The sequence below is a fragment of the Rattus norvegicus genome, chromosome 9 (genome assembly GCF_036323735.1).
Source record: "Rattus norvegicus strain BN/NHsdMcwi chromosome 9, GRCr8, whole genome shotgun sequence".
Taxonomy (NCBI): domain Eukaryota; kingdom Metazoa; phylum Chordata; class Mammalia; order Rodentia; family Muridae; genus Rattus; species Rattus norvegicus.
The window spans coordinates 101605196-101630661 of record NC_086027.1 but is presented as its reverse complement, the minus strand read 5'-3'; the positions used below and the strand labels follow the sequence as shown (position 1 = coordinate 101630661).

At 47.3% G+C, this 25466-nt stretch overlaps 2 protein-coding genes across 7 annotated transcripts in view; one reads left to right on the top strand and one right to left on the bottom strand.

The window, feature by feature from the left end:
• The first annotated feature begins 9203 nt into the window (after positions 1-9203).
• On the top strand, positions 9204-21444 carry Stk25 (serine/threonine kinase 25). Of its 3 annotated transcripts, NM_184049.1 has the most exons (12): positions 9303-9407; positions 9570-9655; positions 14844-15074; positions 15776-15832; positions 16482-16590; positions 17349-17506; positions 17593-17778; positions 17952-18097; positions 18432-18546; positions 18949-19020; positions 19921-20057; positions 20839-21440. In NM_184049.1, the coding sequence occupies exons 2-12, from the start codon at positions 9626-9628 to the stop codon at positions 20876-20878; spliced, it is 1281 nt and encodes a 426-aa protein (NP_908938.1). In that variant the 5' UTR covers positions 9303-9407; positions 9570-9625; the 3' UTR covers positions 20879-21440. The 3 variants fall into 3 exon arrangements, with proteins under 3 accessions (XP_038939955.1, NP_908938.1, XP_038939953.1); XM_039084025.2 differs by lacking the exons at positions 9303-9407; positions 9570-9655 and adding an exon at positions 11757-11774 and having other exon boundaries at positions 20839-21444; XM_039084027.2 differs by lacking the exons at positions 18432-18546; positions 18949-19020; positions 19921-20057; positions 20839-21440 and having other exon boundaries at positions 9204-9407; positions 17913-18004.
• A 125-nt stretch (positions 21445-21569) lies between these two features.
• Positions 21570-25466, bottom strand: part of Farp2 (FERM, ARH/RhoGEF and pleckstrin domain protein 2) — a 108032-nt gene continuing 104135 nt past the window's right edge. For 3 of the 4 annotated variants that reach the window (XM_039083771.2, XM_039083770.2, XM_063267327.1), the window contains 5 exons: positions 24980-25098; positions 24450-24607; positions 23234-23341; positions 22834-22985; positions 21574-22249 (listed from right to left, as the gene is read on the bottom strand). In XM_039083771.2, coding sequence (XP_038939699.1) covers positions 22102-22249; positions 22834-22985; positions 23234-23341; positions 24450-24607; positions 24980-25098 — 685 coding nt within the window. In that variant the 3' untranslated portion in view covers positions 21574-22101. Of the gene's footprint in view, positions 22250-22833; positions 22986-23233; positions 23342-24449; positions 24608-24979; positions 25099-25466 lie in introns of all 4 variants that reach the window. The other variant, NM_001108233.2, reaches the window with a different exon arrangement.

Sequence of the window (25466 nt, the reverse complement as noted above, 5' to 3'; positions counted from 1 at the left end):
AATAAGAAGGGAGGAATAGAGAAGAGGAAAGATAAAAATCCCTGGCTCTAAGTTCCCTATTTCATTTCCTCCCTATCCATGGTCATAATTATTTGTACCCCCTAAAATGACAATATATCTATAACTCATAAAATGACCAAAACGATCCACTCTAACTTAAGGGACTGGGACTATGGTCTTCTTATGATTGCTTTCTGTTGAATTGGGGTGAAGAATTCCATTTGGGGAGCCCAGAAGAAAATTGGAAAATGGTTTTGTGAAAAGAAAGTTAGGTGGTATCGTTTGTTATCCAGTCTCTATGTGCTGACAGCATTCAGGGCTTAGCCAAAGTCCTGACTGTAATAGTCCCAAAGGCTGGATGAGCAAGCTGGCTGTTCTGGAAATGTCTTGGAAGCAGGTCTTTAGAGGAAACAGCTTTGATGCAGTTTGAGGTAGGATCAAGCAGGAGCTGGAACAAAAGGTCCCAGCATCTCAACATCCCGGAGGGTGAGTCTTGTCAGTCGGGGCTGTCTTTCTGGTCTTGCATTCTGCAATATGCAAGCCTTATAAGCAACACCTAGCTCTGTAAAGGCGTTTGTATGGGACGTGCAGGGTGCAAAGATCAATTAAGGAAGATCAATAAAGACAACAGTCTTTCTTCAGAGGTTAGTTTGATCATATAATCAAATTACAATATAAATATTCATGCTATCTGAAAGGGCCATACGTAATAATTAGATTTATTGGGTGTACATAGACATTTAAGCTTCAGCTGGTCCCAGAGCTGTCCCTTGTACAGAGATCAGCATATGCATTACCTATCTTCTTGTCTGTAGCCAAGATCTTCAGGGGTCTCCCTTTGTCATGTGTGATTTTTATCAATGTGGAAGGAACCCATAGCTTTTCCTTTCCGGTGGAAATATAGACAAAACTCTCCCCCAGCATAACACATTTCCTGTTTTCCATTCTGAGGTTAGGACATTTTTTTTTTTTTTTGTTCTTTTTTTCGGAGCTGGGGACCGAACCCAGGGCCTTGCGCTTCCTAGGTAAGCGCTCTACCACTGAGCTAAATCCCCAGCCCCCAGGACATCTTTAAAATAAAAGGTTAATTTAGTTCAGTACCCCCGCCCCCCATAATCTAATGTCTTTGAGCAGCTGTAATATTTTGTTTACTAGCATTCAAAAAATTTAAGGTTAATGAAGTACTATGCAATTTACCTCTGGGAGTCTTTGTCACCCCTTTTGTTTGTTAAGAATCTCTTTTAAAGTGTGATTAGCTCTCTCCACAATTGCTGTCCTATAGGATTGTGTGGTATACCTGTAATGTGTTTTATATTACAATATGTAAAAAATTGCTTCCTCTCATTAGAGACATATGCTGGAGCATTTATCTTAATTTGTATGAGTATTCCCATAATAGCCATAACTTCTAACAAATGTGATTATAGAATCAGCCTTTTCAAAAGCTAAGGCAGTTGCCCATTAAAATCCTGAATATGTGTGTCTATCGTACGATGTACATATTTTAGTTTACCAAAGTCTGTAAAATGAAACAGATAATTTGCTAAATTTAATTTTGGGGGGAGTACCCTTAGGGTTACTTCCTGTAGTTAAAGGAGTTTGGTTATGTAAAGAACATGTTAAACATTTCCTTAAATTTCCTTGGCTTGGGGTTGGGGATTTAGCTCAGCGGTACAGCGCTTGCCTAGCGAGCGCAAGGCCCTGGGTTCGGTCCCCAGCTCCGGAAAAAAAGAACCAAAAAAAAAAAATTTCCTTGGCTTGTCGCCAAGTGATGGAGAAATCTTTCCCTAAACCTTTGCTGTTAACATGGTGTTTTAAATGAAAGTCTGAAGCCTCTAGTACACTTCCTATCAATGGCTGATCAATTTCATTATTACCTCCGCCAGAGGGCTTGGCAGACCTGTATGGGATCTTCTCTGTGTTGTATACAGTGGATGTCTCCTATCTCTGATCATTTGTTGCAGTTGGATAAACAGTGAGGTCAATTCAGAATCATCCTGAATAAGTTCAGCAGTCTCTCTTTGCAAAACAACCCTTTCTGCACATTGAGAGTCAGTTACTATATTAAGAGACTCTTGAAAGGGCTTGGGGATTTAGCTCAGTGGTAGAGCTATGCCTAGCAAGCACAAGGCCCTGGGTTCGGTCCCCAGCTCTGAAAAAAAGAAAAAAGAAAAAAAAAGAGAGACTCTTGAAAATCTGATAAGACCATAAGGATTGTACATAATTCTGATTTTTGAACTGATTTGCAAGGACTCTCAACCACCTTACTTATATCTTCTGATTTATACCCTGCCTTTCCTGATTTATTTGCATCCGTGTAAAATATAGGGGATCTAGAAATTAGAGTTCTTTTTATTTTATTTTATTTTTTGGTTCTTTTTTTCGGAGCTGGGGACCGAACCCAGGGCCTTGCGCTTCCTAGGTAAGTGCTCTACCACTGAGCTAAATCCCCAGCCCCTAGAGTTCTTTTTATTATATGAGGGAGAATCCAATTAGTTCTTTTTATAAACCGAAGTAGCTTGCATTTAGGGTATTTGTTAATTCCCCCCAAAAAATTACTGCAAGCTCTTTGCCCGTGTTCATCTCGTATCCATAGTGAGGCAATCTCAGCATTAGTAAAAGTTACCACAATCTCAGCTGGATCCAGTCTAGCTAATTAACGAAGTTTTCATTTTTTTCCCCTTTCATATCAATTCAGAATCTTCTGTCTGCATAAGAATTCCTTTAGGGGAATGAGTAGAAGGCCAGATAACTATGATTCAGGACAGTTTGGGTTGATATGATCTAGATGTATATCCTGCAGTTCCCTATCTATCATAGTTAACTCTCTGGCTTCCTTAACTCTTGAGTAGCCAAGCCATTTACAGGCCGCAGCCAATTAATATCTCCCAGTAGCTTCTGGTCCATGGTGGCTTCTTCCTCTCCTTTTCTCTAGCTGCGACTCCCTCTCTTGATCCTCCAGTCCCACCTTTCTTCTTCTACTGCAGCTCTAGCCTTTTATTGACCAAGATAAGTCACTTCTCAATAGTGCTACCAGCACTACCAAAGTTTCATCAGGGAACCAAAGTATAAAAGTATGGGGCTTTTCCACCCCTGCCATTGCTCTGAAGTAATGACAGAGACTGGTTATATAACTGGGCTGTTCTAACCTGACTACACCGGCATGACCCACCTCCCAGCCACTTGCCAGCCACGTGGTTTACCACCGTCTTAGCAGCATCTTACTCTCATGCCCTTGCTCCCATTATGCCCTCTCTCTTCTCTCTCCACCCTCGAACCCAGCACTGGAATCAGAAGTTCTGCCTCCTCATCTCCCGCCCAGTTACTGGTTGATCAGCTCCTTATCAATCAATCAGAGGTGATGGAAAACAGTTTTTACACAACATTGAGACAGGAGGTTGTCCAATAATAATGAGAATACCAAGGTCAGGAGTGCATCCAGATTTCTGGTACAAAAATCGGCATTCAGACACACAGTGCGCAGAGACAGTCTCCAACATTAAAGCTTCAACAAGTGAGCGTTTGGGGTGGGGTGCTTTAAGCTCTGCCATTTGTTTTAGCTAGTTTTATGTCTGCTCGACACAACTTAAAGTCATCCGAGAGGAGGAAACCTCAATTAAGAAAAGATCTTCATAGGATCAGGGTGTAGACGATCCTGTAGGGCATTTGCTTAATTGGTGATAAATGAGGAAACCTCAGCCTGTTTGTGGGGCCATCCCTGGGCTGGTGGTCCTAGATTCTATAAAAAAGCAGGCCAAGGAAAACAAGCCAGTAAGCAGCACCCCTCTATGGTCTCTGCATCAGCTCCTGCCTCTGGGTTCTGCTCTGTTTGAACTCCTGTCCTGACTTCCTTTGATAACAGAAGTATGAGTAAAATAAACGCTTTCCTCCCTCAGTTGCTTTGTTTCATCACAGCAATAACAACACTAACTAGTGTCTTAAAGTACATTTCAACACAGCCTGGAGCAGGGTTCCTTCCCGCCTTTGACGATTTATGTTCCCAGATGAAAGACATATACATATTTATATCTTAATATGTCTTAAGCAGCACAAGAGCTGGGCAGCTGTCTGCCTTCCATGTTGTTAAAATCTACCAAATCTACCTCCTAATCCATAACCCAAGGATTATTCATTATGTTTCACCCGGGCTACTCTTCGCTCCAACCAGGCAGGCAGCCATGTTCTCTTGGCCTCTAGCCCATGGCGCCTCTCTCTCTCTCTCTCTCTCTCTCTCTCTCTCTCTCTCTCTCTCTCTCTCTCTGTGTGTGTGTGTGTGTGTGTGTGTGTGTGTGTGCGTGCATGCATGTGTATCTCAGTCTCTGCCCTAGGAAACCCAATCCCTGCCTATGTCTCTTCTCCCCAGCTACTGGGGATTAACTGGGAGCTGGGTCCTGTAGGCTATGTACAGACTCCCAATCTCCCAGGCCAACACTTAACATTACAATTAACAGTGAAAGGCAAATCCTCGGCAAACTAGGATAGAAATTGGTACCAGGATAGTCAGGTGTTGCTGTGACAGACCTGGCCGGCCATGTTGCTTAGGAAGGATTGTGGGAAGACTCTGGAACTTTGGGTGAGATAAGCCATTGAGCGTTCAAACCTTGGTGAGCTGTTCTGTGGGAGCTTGGGGGAGAGGAATGTTGAGAGCTGTGCAGATGCTGGAGGCCTGGATTGTGAAGTTTCAGAGGGAAGTTTGAGAGGCCCTTAATGATTCTGTCAGGGATGTTTGCTTGTTGAGAATCTGTGGTTCTGGTTGGCTGTGACTGAAGGAATCGGCTGTGATCAACCAGAGCTCAGAACTACTGAAAGTAAAACCTTTGCTTCGCTGGGACAGTTGATGCCGGTCAGCTAGAGCCGAGAATTTAATGGTGATTAAGAAGAGACCAGCGTCACTGAGGCAAAAACTTTTGGGAAGTGTTTCTTCAGAGTCAGCACATGCAAGCCATGTTCAGAGGGGGTCAAGGTTGTGCCTTGTGCTGGCAACCAAGCTTGGTCATGTGTAAGATTCTCCCACACAATACTAGTTTTGAGAGCACCCAGGGGCCATGGAGAGCAGCTGAGGCTTGACACTGTGAAAGCCCAGGAGAGGATTTTGGTGAAAATGCAGCCCAGTTGCAGCAGAAGACCCCAGCATTTTGGAGATGTTGGCATCATAGGATGATCACCAAGAACACCAGTAGCTATGTAGCTGGACCCTGGGAGACAAACTCTGGGTGCTGCAGAGCGTGGAGCTGAGAAGTTACCCAGGCTCTTTGGAAGAGCTAAGGAGATCTTAAGTGAATTCTAGACACTGGGCATTGTATGAACTTTACGTTGTTGGAGGTTGGTTTGATGTGATTGTCACTCTGCCTTGGTTCTTCCCTCTTGAAATAAGAAAGTTTAAATAAGAAACTAACTTAAAGGGGAAGCCCTGGATCCTGCTAAGACTGAACCCCCAGTGAACTAGACTGTTGGGGGGAGGGCGGCAATGGGGGGAGGGTTGGGAGGGGAACACCCATAAGGAAGGGGGGGGATGTTTGCCCGGAAACCAAAGAATTATTATTAAGTATTAAATAAATTTAAAAAACAGTAAAAAAAAAAAAAAGAAACTAACTTAATTTTTATTTTATAGAATCCCACAGTTAAGAGACTTGATTTTTAAAGAGACTTTGGGTTTTAAAACAGATTTGGGGCTGAATTTTAAAACTTACCTTTAGATTTATTTTTATTATTTTATGCATATGAGTGCTTTGCCTGAATGAATGTCTGTGCACTACCTATGTGCATGTGCCCAGGTGGCGAGCCTCCAAGAGAGCACCGGGGAATGGAACACGGGTCCTTTGCAACAAGTACTCATTTGCTTTTACTTTTTTTTTTTAAATTGAAAATAGATTTTTAAACTAAATAAAATATAGTAAGACAAAATAAAAACCGTCACACTGAAGTTAGACGAGGAAAATCAAAGGAAGGAAAAGAGCCCCAAGAGAAGGCACAAGAATGGGGTTGGGGATTTAGCTCAGTGGTAGAGCGCTTGCCTAGGAAGCGCAAGGCCCTGGGTTCGGTCCCCAGCTCCGAAAAAAAAAAAAAAAAAAAAAAAAAAAAAAGAGAAGGCACAAGAATGAGAGACCTACTTGGCCATACCCTTAGGAGCCTCATAAAAATGCCAAACTGAAAGCTATGAGCACGTGCAGACGCTGCTGCAGATCTGTGTGTGTCCTACGCTTCCGCCTCTCTGAGTTCATAGGAGCTCTGTTCAGCTGATGTACTAGTCTCCACTAATCTCTGGGCTGTCTCCTGTCACTCAGTATCCCACCTTTGAGTCCTCTCTTTATCTAAGTCACCTTATTTTAATCTTTCTTAAAGAGGATATATAAAATTATAATCATTTTAAACATAATTATTAGCATGCTGATAATCATAAAATAACATGGGGTTCGAATGTCTTCCTCGTTTTCCATTTTTCACTATAGAAAATATTTTATCTTCCAATTTCTAGCTCTCTCCTTTCTTTGGAGACTTTATTTTATCACATTCAAATTTAAGATTTTTTTTCTCACCTTTCATTCTTTCTCTGGTCTCTTTGGGACCCCGTGCCTGGGATCAGAAGGTCCCCCTTCCCTTTCTCTTCTGTTACTGTTCTCTTCAGTTACTGGCTGAATCAGCTCTTTAGAAACTGTCTTAATTAGGGTTTTAATGCTGTGAACAGGCACCATGACCAAGATAACTCTTATAAGGACAACATTTAATTGGGACTGGCTTATAGGTTCAGAGGTTCAGTCCATCATCATCAAGGCGAGAACATGGCAGGCAGATGTGGGAATGGAGGAACTGAGAGTTCTACATCTTCATCTGAAGGCTGCTAGCAGAATATTGCCTTTCAGGCAGCTAGGGTGAGGGTCTTAAGCCCATGCCCACAGTGACACACCTACTCCATCAAGGCCATACCTCCTAATAGTGCCACTCCCCGGGCCAAACATGTAGAAATCATCACAGAAACCAATTCCAGGTGATGGGAAAAATCTTTATACATCACTGAGACAGGAGATACTCCAATAATCATGACAGTGTCAGTGTCCATTGTGGGTGGTGCCATTTCTGGGCTAGTGGTGCCAGGTTTCTATAAGAAAGCAGGCTGAACAAGCCATGGTGAGCAAGCCAGTAAGCAGCATCCTCCATGGCCTCTGCATCAGCTCCTGCCGCCAGGTTCCTGCCTTGTTTGGGTACCTGCCCTGCCTTCCTTTGGTGAGGAACAGTTATGGGCATATAAGCCATATAAACCCTTTCCTGTCCATGTGGCTTTGGTCATAGCATTTCATCACAGCAATATGAACCCTAACTAAGACACAGTGAATTTATTATTTTATGTGTATAAAATGTTCATGTTCCACTTGTGTACCTGATGCCCACAGGAGCCGGAAGAGGACTTGGATCCCTGAAATTAGAGTGACAAATGGTTGTGAGCCACCCTGTAGGTGCTGAGAATCAAATCTGGGTCCTGTGAAGAAGTCTCCAGTGCTCTTAACAGTTGAAAAATCTCTTCAGGCCCCTGGGAAGTATTTCTTTTTTCTTTTTTCTTTTTTTTGGAGCTGGGGACTGAACCCAGGGCCTTGCGCTTGCTAGGCAAGCGCTCTACCACTGAGCTAAATCCCCAACCCCTGGGAAGTTTTTTATAGCCAAACCACAACGGAAGTTTTCCTAAATAACCAATGACTCTTTGCTATCTCTTTGATCCAAGAACAAGGCGATAAACCAATATGAAGTTTAATCTCACAAGTAGGGCTTTTCACATGGAGTCTAGTGGTCCACATGTATAATCCCAGCACTTGGTAGGCAGAGGCAGAATTGCTGTGAATTTGAGGCCAAAATTGGCTCTACAGAGAATGTTTGGCCAGCCAAGGCTACAGAATGAGATCCTGTCTTTAAAAACAAAGTCAAAGGCCTACAGAGATGCCTCAACCCTTAAGAGCTCTTGTTGCTCTTCCAGAGTACCAGAATTTAGTTCTCGCACCCATGTCATTTAGCACATAGCCCCTCTGTAACTCCAGCTCCAGGAGATCCAAGTCTTTTCAGGTCTCAGTAGGTTCCTGTTCACATGTGACATACACACATGTGTACATATAAAAAGTCTTAACAGAGTAGACCTTGCCAAATGTCAGACTTAGTTATAGGAGGGATCGGGAATGGACCCATACTGTCAGGCTACCCTGAAGACCATCTTAGAGATGGTCTTTTTCAAAGGCAATAAAAATAGTTGTCCGCCCCCCTCCACCTCCACTATTGTTTATGCCTTGGGGGGACCACAGTGCTTCAGGACCCAGTGCAAGGCCTGTTTGTTGGAAGTCTATTTTCTTCTGGGGAGAAACACAGCAAACAAAACCTAATCGACATGTAGTAAAGCTTGGAGAGTCAGATGCAAGTCTTGGATGCAAGGTTTAAGAAGGCCCCGGATGGTGCCCAAGACGAAAATCCACCAGAGAACAGAAACAAAAAGCCTTCGTGAGCTGGGGAGTGGGGACATTATGGTGATTTGCACTGAGCCATCATAGGTGTTGATTCAGCAGAAAGGACACAGTACTGAGTCAAATCTCCCTCCAGTGGAGCACTAAGAGACTGCATAGAAATGGTCACTGCTGACAGGGTCACTCGGTTTGAATTCACAGGACGAAGGGCATCTTCCAGCGTTGGGAAACCATGCTGGATCACACAAGTCTTCCCAGAACCAGGTCATGTCCTGGGGGCATACGATTACACCTTTTCAGATAGGGAAACTGAGGCAGGAGAGAAGCACTTGCCCAAGACTTCTCTAAGGGTGTGTGTGTGTGTTGCTAAGTGCAGACAAAAGGGTGGCACTGCGGTTAAAGCTGAAGCACCAAGACCTGAGGGTAATATGGGTTTGCACTCAAGGTACATAGTATGGGTGGGTCCCAGAGACTGAGCAAACAGAGCTGGGAAAATAAGAAGAGGGCTGAGGATGGGTGGGTGGGGTTTGAAGACGTAAGGCAACTGCGCACGCGCTGCACCCGTCACACCGCGCGGCCTGACGGCAGGGGCGGCCCAGCCCGGGTTGTCTCTCAAGGTTCGGATCTAGTCTGTGGCGTATTATTGCCTCTCCACACGACCTCCCACCGCATGTTCTCCTGGGACATGTAGTCTGACGCCATCAGGGCCTCAGAGCACTTGCGTAACTCCGAAGCCTACCGCGCAGCCTGCTGGGACTTGTAGTCTCAATTTTGCGTGCCTGGGGTACCCGGCGTGCTGCGGGACTCCTAGTCCCACAGAGCTTCGCGCTCGCCACGACGTCCTGCTCAGAGCCGCTGCCTCCACCTCACGGGCTGGGAGGCCTGGGCGTTCCGGGAGACCGAATTGCGGTGTGAGCCGCCGTGGGGACTGCGAAGCGGGCCGGGAGTCCGGGATGGAGCCGCCCGGAGGTGGGCGCTGCCAGCGGGCCTCGCCTGAATGTTGGGGAGGCTGGGCACGCCCTGGGGGCGGGTCAGGGGCCCTGGGCGCGGGACCGGAGGTCGCGGGTGAAGGGACGCCACGGAACGGCTCCCCCGGCCGCTGTTGACCCAGCGGCCTGCGGTTTCTTGCAGGTGCTTGAGGCGAGCGGGTGGAGCGGCTGCGACGGACTGGTCACGTCAGCGGGGACATGGCTCACCTCAGGGGCTTCGCGCACCAGGTGAGTGTGGGCGTCGGAGCGGATTTGTCCACTTGGGGCGGGAGAGGGGCGGAGGCCGAATGCCTCGGGGCGCGTCTTCGGGCCGTTGTAGCTCTGGCCTGCGCGGCGGAGCCAGCGCCTGCGGAAGACATGAACCACAGGGAGGGAAGCTCTGCTATGTGAGGGGTTCTGCTCTGGAGCTGGTGTGGACAGGTGCAGGAGCCTGCCCTGGGCAGAACCTGCTTGACCCAAGCTCGGAGCCCCTTCCCAGAAGATAGACTTTTCCTTTCTTGGCTAACGGATGGAACCCCAACATGGAACTGCATCAGCAGGGAGATGGGGGCTGCATAGGGGTAGAGGGCTCGGTGGTTTGCTCTCTGGACCCCTTTTCTCGCCTTTATTTATTTATTGTTGTTGTTATTTCAAAGCAAATAGGACAGCCGTTAGTGAAGTAGAATATCTTGCCGGCTGGTTTTCTCTGGCTTTAGCTGTGGGATTTGCTTTTTAAGGGCTCGGTTTGGTTAGGCTTCGGCTTGACAGTTGCACAGTGAGGGAATCAGTTCTTGAGGACAGTGCAACCGACGTCCCCCCCCCCCCCCACCGCCCCCTTCTCCCTGCATCCTTGAGAACTGGGTGTGCAGACAGGAAGCGTGTCCATCCGCTGCTTGTGGGCAGGAACTGGAAGCAGGGCTCCTTGGAGGAAACCAAACCAGCCTGGAAGACTCCTCACAGCTGTTGGGTAGGGCTTTTGTCCCAGCTGTCACAGATGGGATCCTGCGCTTGCTAACTGATGCTGAGTTAAGCTAACACATTTTTAATACATTTTTGACATTTCGCCTCTAATTATATAACACACTGAGAGAAAAAAAAAATCTGCCTCTGGTTTATTTTTAAGACGCTTAGGCTTCGCTCCTGTAGGCCCCCAGGATGACAAATTGGAACTATGAACTGTGAAGGAGTAGAGAGATGATGGCTAGTGGACCTTTCTCAAAGAGAAAAAAAAAACACCCTTTTGTCTCTTTAGAGGCCTATGTCCAGTGTAGACTTACTTGGCTTCTGAGATTGACACAAAACCTTTGTAGGGCTGTTTTCTCCCAAGATGGCTGCCATGGAGTCCTATGAAACTGTTCCTTTTGTGTGGTAAGGCTTGTACTTTCTCCGCTTCTGCCTTAGATTACCTTTTACCTAGCCAGTTCCTGCCCATCTCTGGGAGGAGCATGGTTATGGGAAAGTTCTGTGTGACTGTGGTGGTAGTTGTGGATGTGTGTTGAGTTGTTCCTCTTGTTTTGGGTAGGTGATCCACAGCAGGCATGTTGGCAGATAGGCCAGAGGCTGTAGGTATAATATCTCCAGGACAGAATGGAGAGAGTATGGGTGAGGTTGTAGGTATAATATCCCCAGGACAGAATGGAGAGTGTATGGGTCTCAGTTGTTCAGAGTAAGTTAAATGGCTTGAGTGATGGTTCATAGCACATCCTGTCCAGAAGAGAAATCTGAGCCACCCAGATCAGGATGCTAGCTGTCTTTGATTGGCTGGGCTTGGGACTAGGGCTGCTTCGAAGGTATAAATACAGAGTCAGGACCATGCCAGAAAGGTTCCTGTCATACTGTTTCTAAGGATGGCTGGTACACAGCTGTAGGTACCCCAAAAAATCCATAGACTTTGAAGACTAGGGTTACCCCCTTCCTTGCACAAAGCTTAGAACTCTGGCTTTGGGGTCTGTTATTTTCTCCTCCTCTGAGGCAGTGGTGAGTAAATACTTGGCCTGAAGTATCCTTCTTGGGCTGCTATAGTGGACCAGTTCTGACTTTAGGTTCCCCAATTAAGGATTCTCATGGCTTATGGCTGAGCAGTGTGGGAGGACACGGTGTCTGAGCCTGAGGAGTAGGAAAGGGGCCCTGAGAATTGGAAGGATAGTGGTCCTGGGCTATGTAGTTAGCCCATGGCTTGAAGTGTTTTGGGGCCTGCTGGAGCAGAAACAGGCAGAAAAACAAAAATAAAAGAACAAAACAAAACATCAACAAAACAGGCAGGTAAAGGTCTGCTATGTGGACCTTATTCTGCACCTGACTTTCAGGGCTGGCATTGAGCAGAGGATCAAGTGGTCACTGCCCAGACGTGAAGTGACAGGAGGCTAAGGTATTGTCACACTGATCACATCCACCTTTATCAGTTGTCTCTACACTGATGAGTGTGGGGAGAGCCCATGGCCTGGAGTGGTTCTTTCTGATCTGGCTTGGATCCAGTGCTGATCTTGAAATAGCTGAAGTGTCTGACCTATCAGCCACACTAGAGATTTTTTTCTTGGCTTTTCATTTAAGTAGGAGTGGCTGGGATCAAACACTACTTCCTGGCCAGTACAGCCTAAGGAACACAGGCAATCCTCAGCTTTCTCTGTCAGGCCAATCTCAGTGCGGCCTTTCAGGAGCTCAGGTGGCAGATCTACTCCAAGCATCTATTGCTGTTCCCCGAGAGCTGGTCTTAGGATGTGGCTTCCAGTCCTGATGTGGCTGTGAGAACAGTCACTCTGCATTGGACTGCACTACCTTTTTCTTTTCTTTAAAAAACAAAAAGCAACAATTACATTTATTTATGGATGGGTAGGTCTGTATGTGTAGGTGTTAGAAGACCACTTATGAGAGCTGGTTCTCTCCTACTATGTGAGTTGGGATCAAACCCAGGTTGTTAGACTTGGTGACATGTGCTTTTAACCACTCAGCCACCTCCTGGTCTGTCTTTTTTTTTTTTTTTTTCCCCTTTCCTTTTAATAAGATTCATTTACCTTTATGTGTATGCATGAGTATCTACATATATGTATGTGCACCACATGTGGGCAGTGCTTGAGATTGTGTGCAGTGCAAACCGCAGCTCTGTGTAAGAGCAACAAGGACTCTTAACCACTCTTCAGCCCCCTGGTCAAAGTAGGGTACATATGGATGCCACAGCTGGGCTGCCTAGAGTGCCTACCTGGGAACTGTGTGGAGGTTAGTGGTACATACTCAGACCTCACAAAGGCAGTTTTGCTTGGAGAGGTCAGGTGACTTCTGTGTTAAGACACTACCCTTGTTCCTGGAGCTCTTCCCAAGCTTGTCTCTGGTCTGCCTCATCTTATTCTACAGAGTTCTTGGCTGGTAAGGGGCTGGGTAGTTTGGTTCTCTATGTCACCCTATTCTTTTTTTTTTTGGTTCTTTTTTTCGGAGTTGGGGACCGAACCCAGGGCCTTGCGCTTCCTAGGCAAGCACTCTACCGCTGAGCTAAATCCCCAGCCCCTATGTCACCCTATTCTTTTGTGGTTAAAACCTTAGAAATGTAGCTAGTCAGCAATTTCAGATTGAAATGTCCCTGGAAAGTCTTGGATTGGGTTTAGTCAGGTCTCTAAGACCTATTGCTGTGCTCCAAGAGAAAGGGCTGTGGCAGTTAGGCCTCAGGGAAGCAGGCAATCATGTTTATTCTTGGTGGACAGGCTTTGTAAGTAAACACCTAGGACAAGCTCTTCCTAAGCACAGAGGGATTTGAACGTCAGTACTTACACAGTTGTAAATAAGGGTGGTTTTGCCTTTTCATGTATTGCTTTTTTTTTTTTTCTTCCCAATCCTGGGGATATTAGGCAAGCACTCGGTCACTGAGTTATCTATCTCCCTAACCCTATTCTTTGAAAACATCAGCTCACAGCCCCTATGATCCATATGTGTTGGTTGTAAGACAACTTTCTGGGAGTCCGTTCTCTTATTCCCCATGTGGGTCTAGAGAATCAAACTCAGGTTGTTGGGCTTGGTAGCAAGTACCTTTACTAAATGAACCATCTTACCAGGCCTGTTTGGTTCCTTTTAAATGGCACCAAAACACTGTTTGGGGGACATCCTTTTTGTGAGAGTATTTCCTAATGGAGATAGAACCTAACAACGTTGAAAAATTGGATGAGACTCAACTTTCCCATCCCAGGTCTTTTGGCAGCTTGGCCAGTGGTTTGGAGGGCCATGTGCTTTTCCACAGTCCAACAGGTGTCACAGGTCAGGGTATGGTCACTCTGTGGTGGCACTAGGAGTCACTTTCTTCTTTCCTTATCTGTGCAGCCCTGGAGTATCCTCAGTTCCTAGTTCAAATATTGTAGTGTGATTTGGACAGAGGATTTACCTTTGCCATCCTGGTTCTTCACTTGTAGTGTACCGGTCTTTAAACCAGGTACCTCAGCATGGTTGGTTCAGCAATGATTAGGTCTTATTTGTTTAAATCCGAGACCCACATAGGGTAGCATTGTGTGTTGAGTATCTAGAGTCAAGCATCTGAGAAAGTGTTCAATGCAGTGCTGGTATGGGGGTGTAGCTGGCTAGAGGATTGATTTGGGAATGGAGAAGTATTTCAATGGGTGTAGATTTTAGGAATGTGGAAGACATAAGTTAACTTGTGCTAAACTTTAATTTTTCTATTTTTTTCTCCTTTATTTGCGTTTTCAAGACAGGGTTTTTCTGTTTAGCTCTAGTTGTCCTGGAATTTACTTTATAGAAACCAAGCTAGCCTCAAACTCAGAGATCTACCTACCTCTGCCTCCTGAGCGCTTGGACTAAAGGCATGCACCACAATATCCAGCTAAATTTTATTTTTATTTATTTTAAAATTTTGTGTGTGTGTTTGTGTGCACGAAGATCCTTCAAGGCCAGAGACCTCAGATCTCGTAGAGCTAAAGTTCTAGGCAGTTTTGAGAATTGAATTCCAGTTCTCTGCAACAGCAGTATGTACTTTTAACCACTAAGCCATCTTTTCAGTCCTCAGCTCACGTTAATTTTAATTGTTTGGTTTTTATTAGTACAGTTTTAAATTTACAGTAAAATGAGGTTTAAAATACACACACACACACACACACACACACACACACACACTCACTACCTGTGACTCCTGTCAGGTCTTAGCCTGGCTCCTTGTTAGACAACTGGTGAAGGCACCTTGAGATGCGGTATTTCCTAAGGTTTATAGTGTACATCAGGATTCACTATCAGATCCATTGACCATAGTGTCAGTTGGAGAGTGCAGAGTTCTATTTAGGTCTTCTGAACAAGGGATAAGGGCAGAAACACACTGAGGTGAGTTCCCTTGAGTTCCTTACAGTGGGTCATGCCCTCTGTCAGTAGGGCAGTCTTGTCTGACTAGTATTTCTCTAGTGACTATTGCCCATGCAGTGTCCCAACATTCTTTCCCTGTTGGCTTCTATAGCATTCTCGTGTGGACCCAGAGGAACTCTTCACCAAGCTTGACCGAATTGGCAAGGGCTCATTTGGGGAGGTGTACAAGGGGATCGACAACCACACGAAGGAGGTGGTGGCCATCAAGATCATTGACCTGGAAGAGGCCGAGGATGAGATTGAGGACATCCAACAGGAGATCACCGTGCTCAGCCAATGTGATAGCCCTTACATCACTCGCTACTTCGGCTCCTACCTAAAGGTGCCTACGAGGAGGAGGTTGTCTATAGTGGTTGGGGATGGAGCACTCTGAAAGGTCTGTGTCAGGCTGTCTCCTTTGTTTCCAGAGGGATTAATATGTGCCCAAGGATAGAGAGCAGAGGAGATGGCTATGGGCACTTAGAATCCCTGTGGAAGGGCAGAGCGGTCCCCCCTCCCTGATAATCTCAGCTTTATAAAAGCAGCCTGTTCTCTTGAGAAGTGCCAGTTCCAAAGTGTCTGTCTATTTGTGGGTATTGTTAGACACAGTGTGAGGGGTCCCTGCAGGCAGTTGATAGTTTTGGGGACTGCTTAGAGGGTACTTGGGCAGAGTAGACTCAGGTTCTGCTCTGAGCAGTTGGTCTGTCCAACAGGTGTCTGTACCAGAGGTATGGGTAGGTGCGTGGTCAGAGAGGCCTTTTGTCTGTTCTTCCTCCTAAAGAGGGTCTGTGTAGACCAGGCTGGCCTTCAACTCACAAGAGATCTGCCTGCCTCTGTCTCCCAAGTATAGGAATAAGGTGTGTGCCATTTCTAGCTTCCTTGCCGGGCTAGAACCCTATCCTATTTGGAACTTGCCTGGTATAGTTGCTGTATGTCCCAGGCCCTTAGCTGACTACTTTCGGTGTCCTTAGAGGGGTGGCCTGTGGACTTGGGTATTCCTGCTTCATTTGCTGCCCAGGCACTGACAGGTTTCTCTGCTCCCAGAGCACCAAGCTATGGATTATCATGGAGTACCTGGGTGGTGGCTCTGCACTGGACTTGGTAAGTTTTGACTCAAGCAATGAGCAACTTGTTCTTGAGGCTTGTCTTTCAGTGACCCAGGACCCACTGCCGTGCTTTTAGGCTTGTGCTTGTGGGCTTTCTCAGGCTACATATCACTGTTCTATATGCTATATACCTATCAGGAATTGTCAGTTCCCCAAGCAAATCACTGTTTATCTTTCCTTGGTTGATGCTAAAAGAAGTCTTGGGCCTCTACTGGGCTAGGGCGTAGGCACAATTAGAGCCCCAGACAAATAAGAGAGTCAGGGCTGTTGCTGACCTATTCTCATCTTTATAGTAACAGGGAAGATTAAAGTAACTCTTAAGTTTTCTGAAAACAGCCTCTGTCACCCTTCCTTACTTCCCCTATTATCCTTGACAGCTGAAAATATAAGAACTGAGGAATAGAAAGGCCCCAGGCGGGGCTGGGGATTTAGCTCAGTGGTAGAGCACTTACCTAGGAAGCGCAAGACCCTGGGTTCGGTCCCCAGCTCCGAAAAAAAGAACCAAAAAAAAAAAAAAAAAAAAAAAAAAAGAAAGGCCCCAGGCTTCTTCTGCAAGGACTCAGAAGTTGGTGGGTAGTGCTGCTGTGGTGCTCTGGGTGCTCTGGAAGCTGCAATTGAGGTTCTTCCCCTCTGTGCTCCTGCAGCTGAAACCTGGTCCACTGGAGGAGACCTATATTGCCACCATCTTGCGGGAGATCCTGAAAGGCTTGGATTATCTGCATTCAGAGCGCAAGATCCACCGAGACATCAAAGGTCCTGCGGGGTGGTCATGGCTGCAGTTCTGTCCATGACCTAGAAAGGGATGGGCAAGTGGAGCTACTAGATTATGGTGCCTCAGGGCATGGGATGTGGGGAGCTCTTCTGCCACCTGGAAACTAGGGGGGGTTGTCCTTCTTACTTTTGACCCCCATTTTTAATGGCCACATTGAGTGCGGAGCCTAGGGGACTGTGCATCCTAAGCAAACATTTTGCTACTGAGCTAGTTTTCCAGCCTAGCAAAACCTTCCTAATCTCACGTCACCTAATCTCAGTTTTCATATATGTGAAGAAAGCCAGTTATGTACTAGTACAAGGCAGGAGAGGTGTGTGGATTTGTCCTGATGAGGACTGATAAAGTTGGGCCAGCCTACCATGAATGACTTGGTGAGGATATGTCAGTAGGAATCCTATAGGCAGAGGGATAGACATCTGACTAGCCCTGGCAGCTGTACCTTTTAATTAGGGTCACTATGATTATATGTGAGGTGAATGTTGCTATTGTTGTTGCGTGTCAGAAAACACACATGCCACGCTCTGGAACAAAGGTAGGAGAATGCTCCTGTAGGTCCCCAAGATTGCCTGCTTCTGCCAGGAGTGGCCACTGTCAAGGAAAATTAAGTTCCCAAGACATTATCTGCTGCTGTCTCCATGGGCCAAAGTTTCCATCCCATCACTAGTCAGGGAGTTGCATGCAGGGTTATTTTGGGGGCTGTGGAGCCAAGGATGATGCCCACCTGTCCTGTATTGAGCAGCTGCCAACGTGCTGCTCTCAGAGCAGGGTGATGTGAAGCTGGCAGACTTCGGTGTGGCTGGGCAGCTCACAGACACACAAATCAAGAGGAACACATTTGTGGGTACTCCCTTCTGGATGGCACCTGAGGTTATCAAGCAGTCGGCCTATGACTTCAAGGTGAGTTCTGGAGGTGATGTTGGAGTGCACTGCCACCACCTCAAAATGTTTCGTGTAGCAACTGTCCTGTGTGATACCCTGTCTAGGCTGACATCTGGTCCCTGGGCATCACAGCCATCGAGCTGGCCAAGGGGGAGCCGCCAAACTCTGACCTCCACCCTATGCGAGTCCTGTTCCTGATTCCCAAGAACAATCCACCCACATTGGAAGGCCACCACAGCAAACCCTTCAAGGAGTTTGTAGAGGCGTGCCTCAATAAGGACCCACGATTCGTAAGGCCTATCCCCACTTGGACCACCCCAGGCAGCTGAGGGTCTGGGGAAGTGTGTGAAGGGAGGAAGTTAACTTTGGGTGGGACAGGGCCCAGCCTTCACATTCTTACCTGTCCTTCCTTGTCTTTTGTGAGGGTGGAATTCAGCTCTGACTTTGTCTGTCTCCCTGGCAGCGACCCACTGCCAAGGAGCTCCTGAAGCACAAATTCATCACACGTTACACCAAGAAGACCTCCTTTCTCACTGAACTTATTGACCGATATAAGCGTTGGAAGTCTGAGGGGCATGGCGAGGAGTCCAGTTCTGAGGATTCTGACATGTAGGGCTTTTTCTTTCTTTCTTTCTTTTTTTTTTTTTTTTTTGGTCCTCAAGAGCTCTCTGGTGCTTGATGCCAGTGGAGGAGGTCTCCTTTCCAGGGGCAGGGCTTGGAGCTTAGTTTCTAGGGTGGGGACTTAACACTGGGCAGGAAACCTGTAGGCTGAAAGACAGGGCCTTTTGACTATCACCTAAATGCTGCAACCTGGACAGCCCATTGCTCACTGTCCAGGGCCTCCTAGGCCAAGACGCTGCCTCAGAGAATGAGATGTACCTTGGTACCGTGTTTACTTCCAGCCCTGTCTCCATCAGTTCTTCCGATTCTTTATCCTCTTCAGTGATGGCGAGGCTGAGGATGGGGAGCAGGGTCCCATCTGGACGTTTCCTCCAACCATCCGGCCAAGTCCACATAGCAAGCTGCACAAGGGGACTGCTCTGCACAGCTCACAGAAGGTCTGTTCATGCCCTGGGCCAGAGCACTGCCCTGTATGTACCAGCCTGCCTCAGTTTTCCTGGGGCAGCAGATGTGGACTACTGTGTTTCAGGTTTTGAGGAAGTCAGCTCCAAAGTGCCCTTGACCTAGGGCTATATTAAACTCTCATTATCTGGGGTCTGGGCAAAGAACTTGAGAAGGACAGGGCAGAGTGGCACTGAGCTCACTAGGAGTCAGGCTGAAGCCTGGGTCTGCTGGTGCTTAGGTACAGGCCTGGTAAGAACTGATGGCTTGGGCTACCTTGTAATTTGGGAGTTGACCCCGGTCTCTGCTCTGTCACTCTGCTAAAGACAGATTGAGGAGACAGGAAATGGAGCCCTTCTTTATCTTCATGTACCCAGTGTCTTGCTTTCCCCTTACAGCCTGCTGAGCCTATCAAGAGACAGCCAAGGTCCCAGTGCTTGTCCACACTAGTCCGTCCTGTCTTTGGAGAGGTGAGAATAGAGCTGAGCCTGTGGTCATGTGGGGCACTAGCTTTGTTCTCTAGAGGTACTCTCTGCAGAGCCATGGTGTGGTGGTCTAGTGGGCCCCAATTTCTGGGTCTGTTGCAGCTAGCTATGCACAGGCATGTGGGCCCAGCTTCCTAAAGCACTGGGAGGACCTGACGTGACCTGCCAAGGCCCTCTGGCATTGCAGTACAACTGTTTTTTGCAATGACCAACCACCACATGATTCTTTTGTGGAGGAAGACAAAGGATTGTTGGGTCAGTCCTAGGTCAGGGGGGTGATTCCTTGGTGGCCACGATGACCTTGTGTCACTGTTGCCTGATGTCAGAATAATTTTCAAAAATATAGTGCAGCCAGGAATGAATGTTCACATATGGATTTGAAGCTCAGTAGGTTGTAGGCAGTAGGTTGTCACTCAGTGGGTGACAACTTACACCTAGAGCCCAGAGAGGGAGGACAGGATATAGGTCTCTCCTTGAGAGTGACCTGAGCCACTTAGGGCTGCATTGTGAACAGTGTGCGATGTTGCTCAGGGCTGAGAAAATGACTCCTTAGGTAAGAGTACACTCAGGAGCTGAAGTCCCAGAAATGGTTATTTGACACTTTGTAGTCTGATCTGGGATGTAGAATACTCAGAATTTCTCTGCTAATTTCTAAATCAAACTGGGTCCACTTGATTATTTCCTTCCTTCAGTCTGTAAGAAACCATATAGTTCTGACCTTGATCACCCAAGTCAGGGGAGAGAGGAGCTTCAAGCTGTAAGAGCCACAGAGTCCCCGTCAACAGGGCAGGATGCACTACTGTGCAGTGCTGTGTCTTGCTTTTTGCAGGCCTTCCAATGTGAATACCAGGTAAGATGCCAGCTAGGTACATGATCTCTCTACAGCTCAAAGAGAAGCACAAGCAGAGCGGTGGGAGCGTGGGTGCCCTGGAGGAGCTAGAGAATGCCTTCAGCCTGGCTGAGGAATCCTGTCCTGGCATCTCAGACAAGCTGATGGTGCATCTGGTGGAGCGTGTGCAGAGGTGAGCACAGTGCGCCAACCCAGGAGGATATCCCCATGGGGAAACTGAGTACAAAATGAAGCCTGGGACTCATTCTTGGGATCGGCTGGTTCATTCTCCTTTGAGAGAGCATGCTAACCCTGACATTTTTGTCTTTGGAGTTAGAGGGAGAGGCAAATGGGCCTCTTGTGGCTTTGAGCTGTGTGAAGGTTGGACCCCCATTCTCAGGCAGTGTCTGGACAGAGTTCCAGTGGCAAAATGGCTGAGTGACAGAGCATTGTGTGCAGCTGACTTCTGACCTTTCTATTTGGTGGCTTCCTAGAGGTTCTGTATCTCAAGAACAGCATGGATTTTTTCCCCCGCTCGGAGCTGGGGACCGAACCCAGGGCCTTGCGTTTGCTAGGCAAGCGCTCTACCACTGAGCTCAATCCCCAACCCCAGCATGGATGCTTTTAAGCCAGGGTGTGCCTGCTACTGATGGGGAACCCCTGAACTGCTGACACGTGTGTGGAAAGACAGGCAAGGCAAACACTGACTCTTCATGGCAGCTCCACAGGCTCAGGTTCCTGAGCTGTTAGAGGCAGATGAACCAGTTCCTCTTCTTGCACACTGGGAGAGACCCACCCTGGTTCTTAGGAACAGGAACAATAGGGTTGGTCTAGTTGACACTGATCCTGAAACATTAAGGACATCCTCCATATTGTGATATGCTACTGGTAAAAAATGCTATGAACTGTTAACATCTGAGAGGCATGCAAGGCAACAAAGTCCAGAGATGGTAATGGTACCTTTCACTTAACAGGTTCTCACACAGCAGAAACCACCTGACATCTACCCGCTGACCAACCAACTAACTGAATGCACTACTCTTCACAGAGAGGGAGAAGAATGCTTTTTGTTTTGAGCTCTAAAAGGACTGACTTGGAAGCCCTCTTGTGTTGTGTTGCAACTGTACAGACCAACCAGCTTCACAAGCCAGGTTACCTTCCTTCTGCCCTACACAGCAGCCCCTCGACACCTGTGCTCACCTCCTTGGTTGACTGAAGCTATGAGGCACCCAGGAGCCCTTACAGACCTGGGCTGGAACGTGGGAGGCTGGCGTGACCGTCTGTAGACCCCACAGCCCTTGCAGTGGGGAGACCACGGAGCACAGGAACTACTGGGCAGCCCTGGCTCTTCCTCCTCACCAGGAACATTTCTTGAGGGCTCACAGGGGCCCAAGATGGTCATAATTTGCCTTGTGGTGTCAGTTCAGGTACTGTGTGTTTTTCAAATCATCCAGAATATTTTGGGCTTTTTTTTTTTTTTTTTTTTAAAGAAAATTGAACTTCCTGAGTATTCTGACAGTGTTAGTTTTCATAGAGCATTGAAAGCCCTACCATTTCAATAAATACCTGGATTGGAGACATTCTGATGTACAGACCCTGACCAGATGGGATTTCTGTAGAGTCTGAGCCAGTGTCCCTTCTAGATGTTGTCATATAACCTGTCAGTTTCTGGTGGCCTTCTCTGAAGAACAAGGTAGGCAGAGGGGATGTTGGTGGGTGAGGAGATATCCTTTTATTTGAATTCACACGGGTGAACAGGCATCAGGCCTGCCCTATAATGAGAAACCATTGGGGATTGATGAGAGGCCTCACCCTCCCAGGCCTTGTTGGAGGTGATGGTCTAGAAGGTATGTGGGATGGGATCAGAGCAGCCTTTGCCACACCCTTGCTTTGCTATGATCTGGAGGCTAACCCTTGAGTGACACGAGCTGATCACATAAGCCCGAGTGTACTGCTAGTCTGAGGCTACAGGTAGAAGTGGAGACCACCCAACCTGTATTTGGGCTGTTCTCAGCAGGGCCATGTTCATGGAACTAAGGAGCCCCCACTTTCCTTTCATGAACCTCAGACATGTGTCCCAGCCATCATGAGTTTTCGATGTTTCTGGAGGAAGATAGAACCCCTGCTAGAGGTCTTTTAAGGCCCATTCTAGGGTCCGCGCCACCTGTCATCTGGTAGGAAGATGACACCAGTTGTTCAGTACTTAGGATGATTCTTAGGCTCCTTACAAGCATCTGTCATAGGTTCTTGTCCAAGCAGAGTGAAGGACATGCCTCCTTTTCTCTGACTTCTGCCTCCAGCCCTGGAGAAAGATGTGAACAGTCCTGAGTGAAACTTGGGGGTCTCCCTGGTGAGCTGCTGGCTCTTTTGATGACTTCCATCCACCTGTGGAAAGAGTCAAACCAGTGGGCATAAGCTTGCATACCTTCCCGAGAATGACTAAAAATGCAGCTAGTTCTTGCTGTGCAGACATGAGGAATAGCCCCTGAGTAAAAAGCTAGACATGACGTTCACTTATAATTCCAGCACCAAGGTGGAGATGGGTTTGCTGCTCATCCAGCTCAGCCTAATCAGTGAGCTCCAGTGAAACACCTGTCTCTAAAGCCAGGTGGGTTGTGCCAACACCTCAGCAGGTAACAGCACTTGCTGTGCAAGCCTAGCAACCTGAATTCGATCCCTAGAACCCACATAAATGTACATAGCAAAACTAACTCACAAAGTTGTCCTCTGACCTCCACATGAGAGTAGCACACATGAGTTCCCCACAATTAAACAAAAAGGGTGGCTCCAAAAGTTGTCCTCTGGTCACTGTATGTACTGTATGTATGTGCACATGTGTATATGTACACTGGTGCCCACATACAAACGTGAGTGTAACACTGAAAACATTGACCCTTGGCTTCTAGGAACTGGGAATTGTGCCTTAAGCTCTATGAATGGCAACAAACAAAGAAGCGTGGGAGAATCACCTTTCAAATGTGTACTTGCTCTCAGCCCGGAAGAAGTAGACGTGAGATTTGAATTGGAGCTTGAAAACATAGTCTTTGTGGATGCTGTCAGCCTCTCTGGGGAGGCTCACACTGTAACCCAGTAGTGGGAGGCTGGCCAGGGGGTAGTCATCCTGCAAGTCAGCACAGGAAGAGGGTCATTGGGCAGGTGTGCACTGGAGAGGGGCCCATTATGCCTCCCCTCTCCCCCCCGCCCAGCCCTTCACTTGGTACCCCCCATTCTCTCAAGAAAATGGTAGTTTATACAGAAGGTACAAACTGCTGTAATGGTGGGCTCAGCTTCAAAATGTGAAGAGGAAATAAATAAGCAGATAGGTGTCTTGTACTCTTTGTGCCTAGACCCCAGTAAGGCTTAACATACCTGATGTGTTTTATAGAAAAACAAGCAGAAGTTGGTAAAGACCACCCAGAGCTTCTGCCAGCCATTACTGTTCTTGAACTTCCTAAGCAGATATCCTGAAAGCTGGTTCTGTAGAGAAAGGGCATAAAAACACGTTGCCTTCACTACAATCCTGAGATTTGCTCAGCAGCCGCCACTAGTTCCACAGCCCTGCCGTCTAGCCAGCATACCACACAGGTCTGCTGTGCTCAACATCTTTTTTTCCTTTTTGCTTCCCCCAAGACAGGCTTTCTCTATGTAGCCCTTGTTGCAGATCAGGCTAGCCTCCCAAGTGCTGGGCTTATAGGTGTGCACCACGATTCCTGGCTGATAATCAGCTTTTTTTTTTTTTTTTTTTTAAAATAAATATGGTTGTGTATACTTAAGACCCAACAATAGGATGTTAGTCTGGACCGATGTCCTAAACACTTAAGTAGGACACTTTCTTTTTCTAATCTAATATGTAATAAAATTCGTTTTCTGACAAAAGACAGCATTCACAAACCTACAGGAGAGCAAGATGAGGGTGGTTATAAAACATTGAACCAAGTCTGGAAGGCCCTTTGAAGTTATGGGGGAAGACATTTAAATGTGGCAGTAGACAAGATGTCACCAGCCTCCTGTCTGCAGGGCCCACATCTAATATGTGCTGCCTAGCTTCCCAGGAGTTCTCTAGCTACTGTGATAGCCTCACTAGGGATTTGCTCTTCTGACTCCTACAATCATGAGCCTGGCCCAGGAGAGTAGGGATAGGGCAGAGGAGAATTTGGAGTTGGGGGTGCAGGGAGCAAGTCCAGGAATGAGTATGTAGAGGTGCTAGGCAGAACAGTGTGAGTTTCCATGAAGCCAAATGTATACAAGCACTAATCATTCTGTAAGTGGGGTAATCGTGAGCCCAGAATGGGAAGTTTGAGCAGACCAGGAAGAGCACTGTCCTGTGGGCCTTTTGGCAAATTCCAGCAGAGATGAACTGTTGCCTCTGCTTTGACTATCCTTACAAGATACCAAATAACATTTGGTGTGAAGCCCCTTTTCAAAGAAAGCTTAATAAGTAAGTGAGATGAGAACTGGTTTCTGTCGGTGGAGGAGGGGAGCAGGAGGAAGCTGTTTGACTGGGCCCCTCCCCAGGAGCCAGCATGCCAGGGATGGGGGATGGGGGAGGGTGGGTGGCTCACATGAATGCTCATGACAGCCATACCTCAACAGCTGCACTGTGGTCCGCTCTGGACACACTCGTGTTCCGATACCAGCACACATGCATTGTGGTATTGGCCCGGTGCTGACTGTTCCCCTCTAGGGAGCCCCGGGTTCCTCGACCATCTTCTGAATCTTCCAGAGAGACTTCATCAGAAGATCCTGAGGAAAGTTAGCAGATGGCACCACCCACTATGAGGCTCCTCTAGGATGTGGGAAATAGGCCCTTGGTACTCAATCAGAGGCCAGACAAGATCATGATGCTAGGCTAGCCCAAGAACTCTTCCACCTGGGTACGGCTGCCAGTTTTTCTTGTGTGGGAGGGAGATGGGGTCTGACAGTCTGGCCAAGGTCAGGAAAGCAATGTTTAGAAAAGCTTTCAGTGGGGTTGGGGATTTGGCTCAGTGGTAGAGTGCTTGCCTAGCAAGCGCAAGGCCCTGGGTTCGGTCCCCAGCTCCGAAAAAAAAAAAAATAGAAGAAAAGCTTTCAGAGCTACAGAGGGTATCTCCTGGGGTGTCTTGAGTCAAAACTCACTGGGGCTACGAGTATACACCGGGCCACCCAGCAGCACGGCGGGTGTGTCACCAGCGCTCTTGGCTGCCTGGATTGCTGCATTCAGGTCCTGCATCCACTTCTCCTTTTCTAGCCGAGTGCTGTGAAGGAGAAAGTTAAGTTAGCTGCCTCCTAGGGGAAGCTCTTCCTAGCCTGGAGCCCTGTCCTTTTATCAGTGGACAGGTCTGCTCCCTTCCCTGGGTCTTGAGGATAGTTGAAAACACGCCTTTTCCAGCCTGTTACTAGGGTGAGATAGGAGCTGGGGAAGCAGGGCAGGCATCAGTGTTGGAATTAGTGAGACCAAAAGTCTCAATCCAATCTCACAAGATTGGACTTGGTTCATGATTAAGGTGGCATTTCCTAGTGGAGGAAAACCAGATCAAATTTCACTGAGCAGGATTATACCTGAAGAATTCACTGGTCTGGAAAGGAGAAAGCCTCCATTGGTTCTTGTGCTGTGACCCCCAAG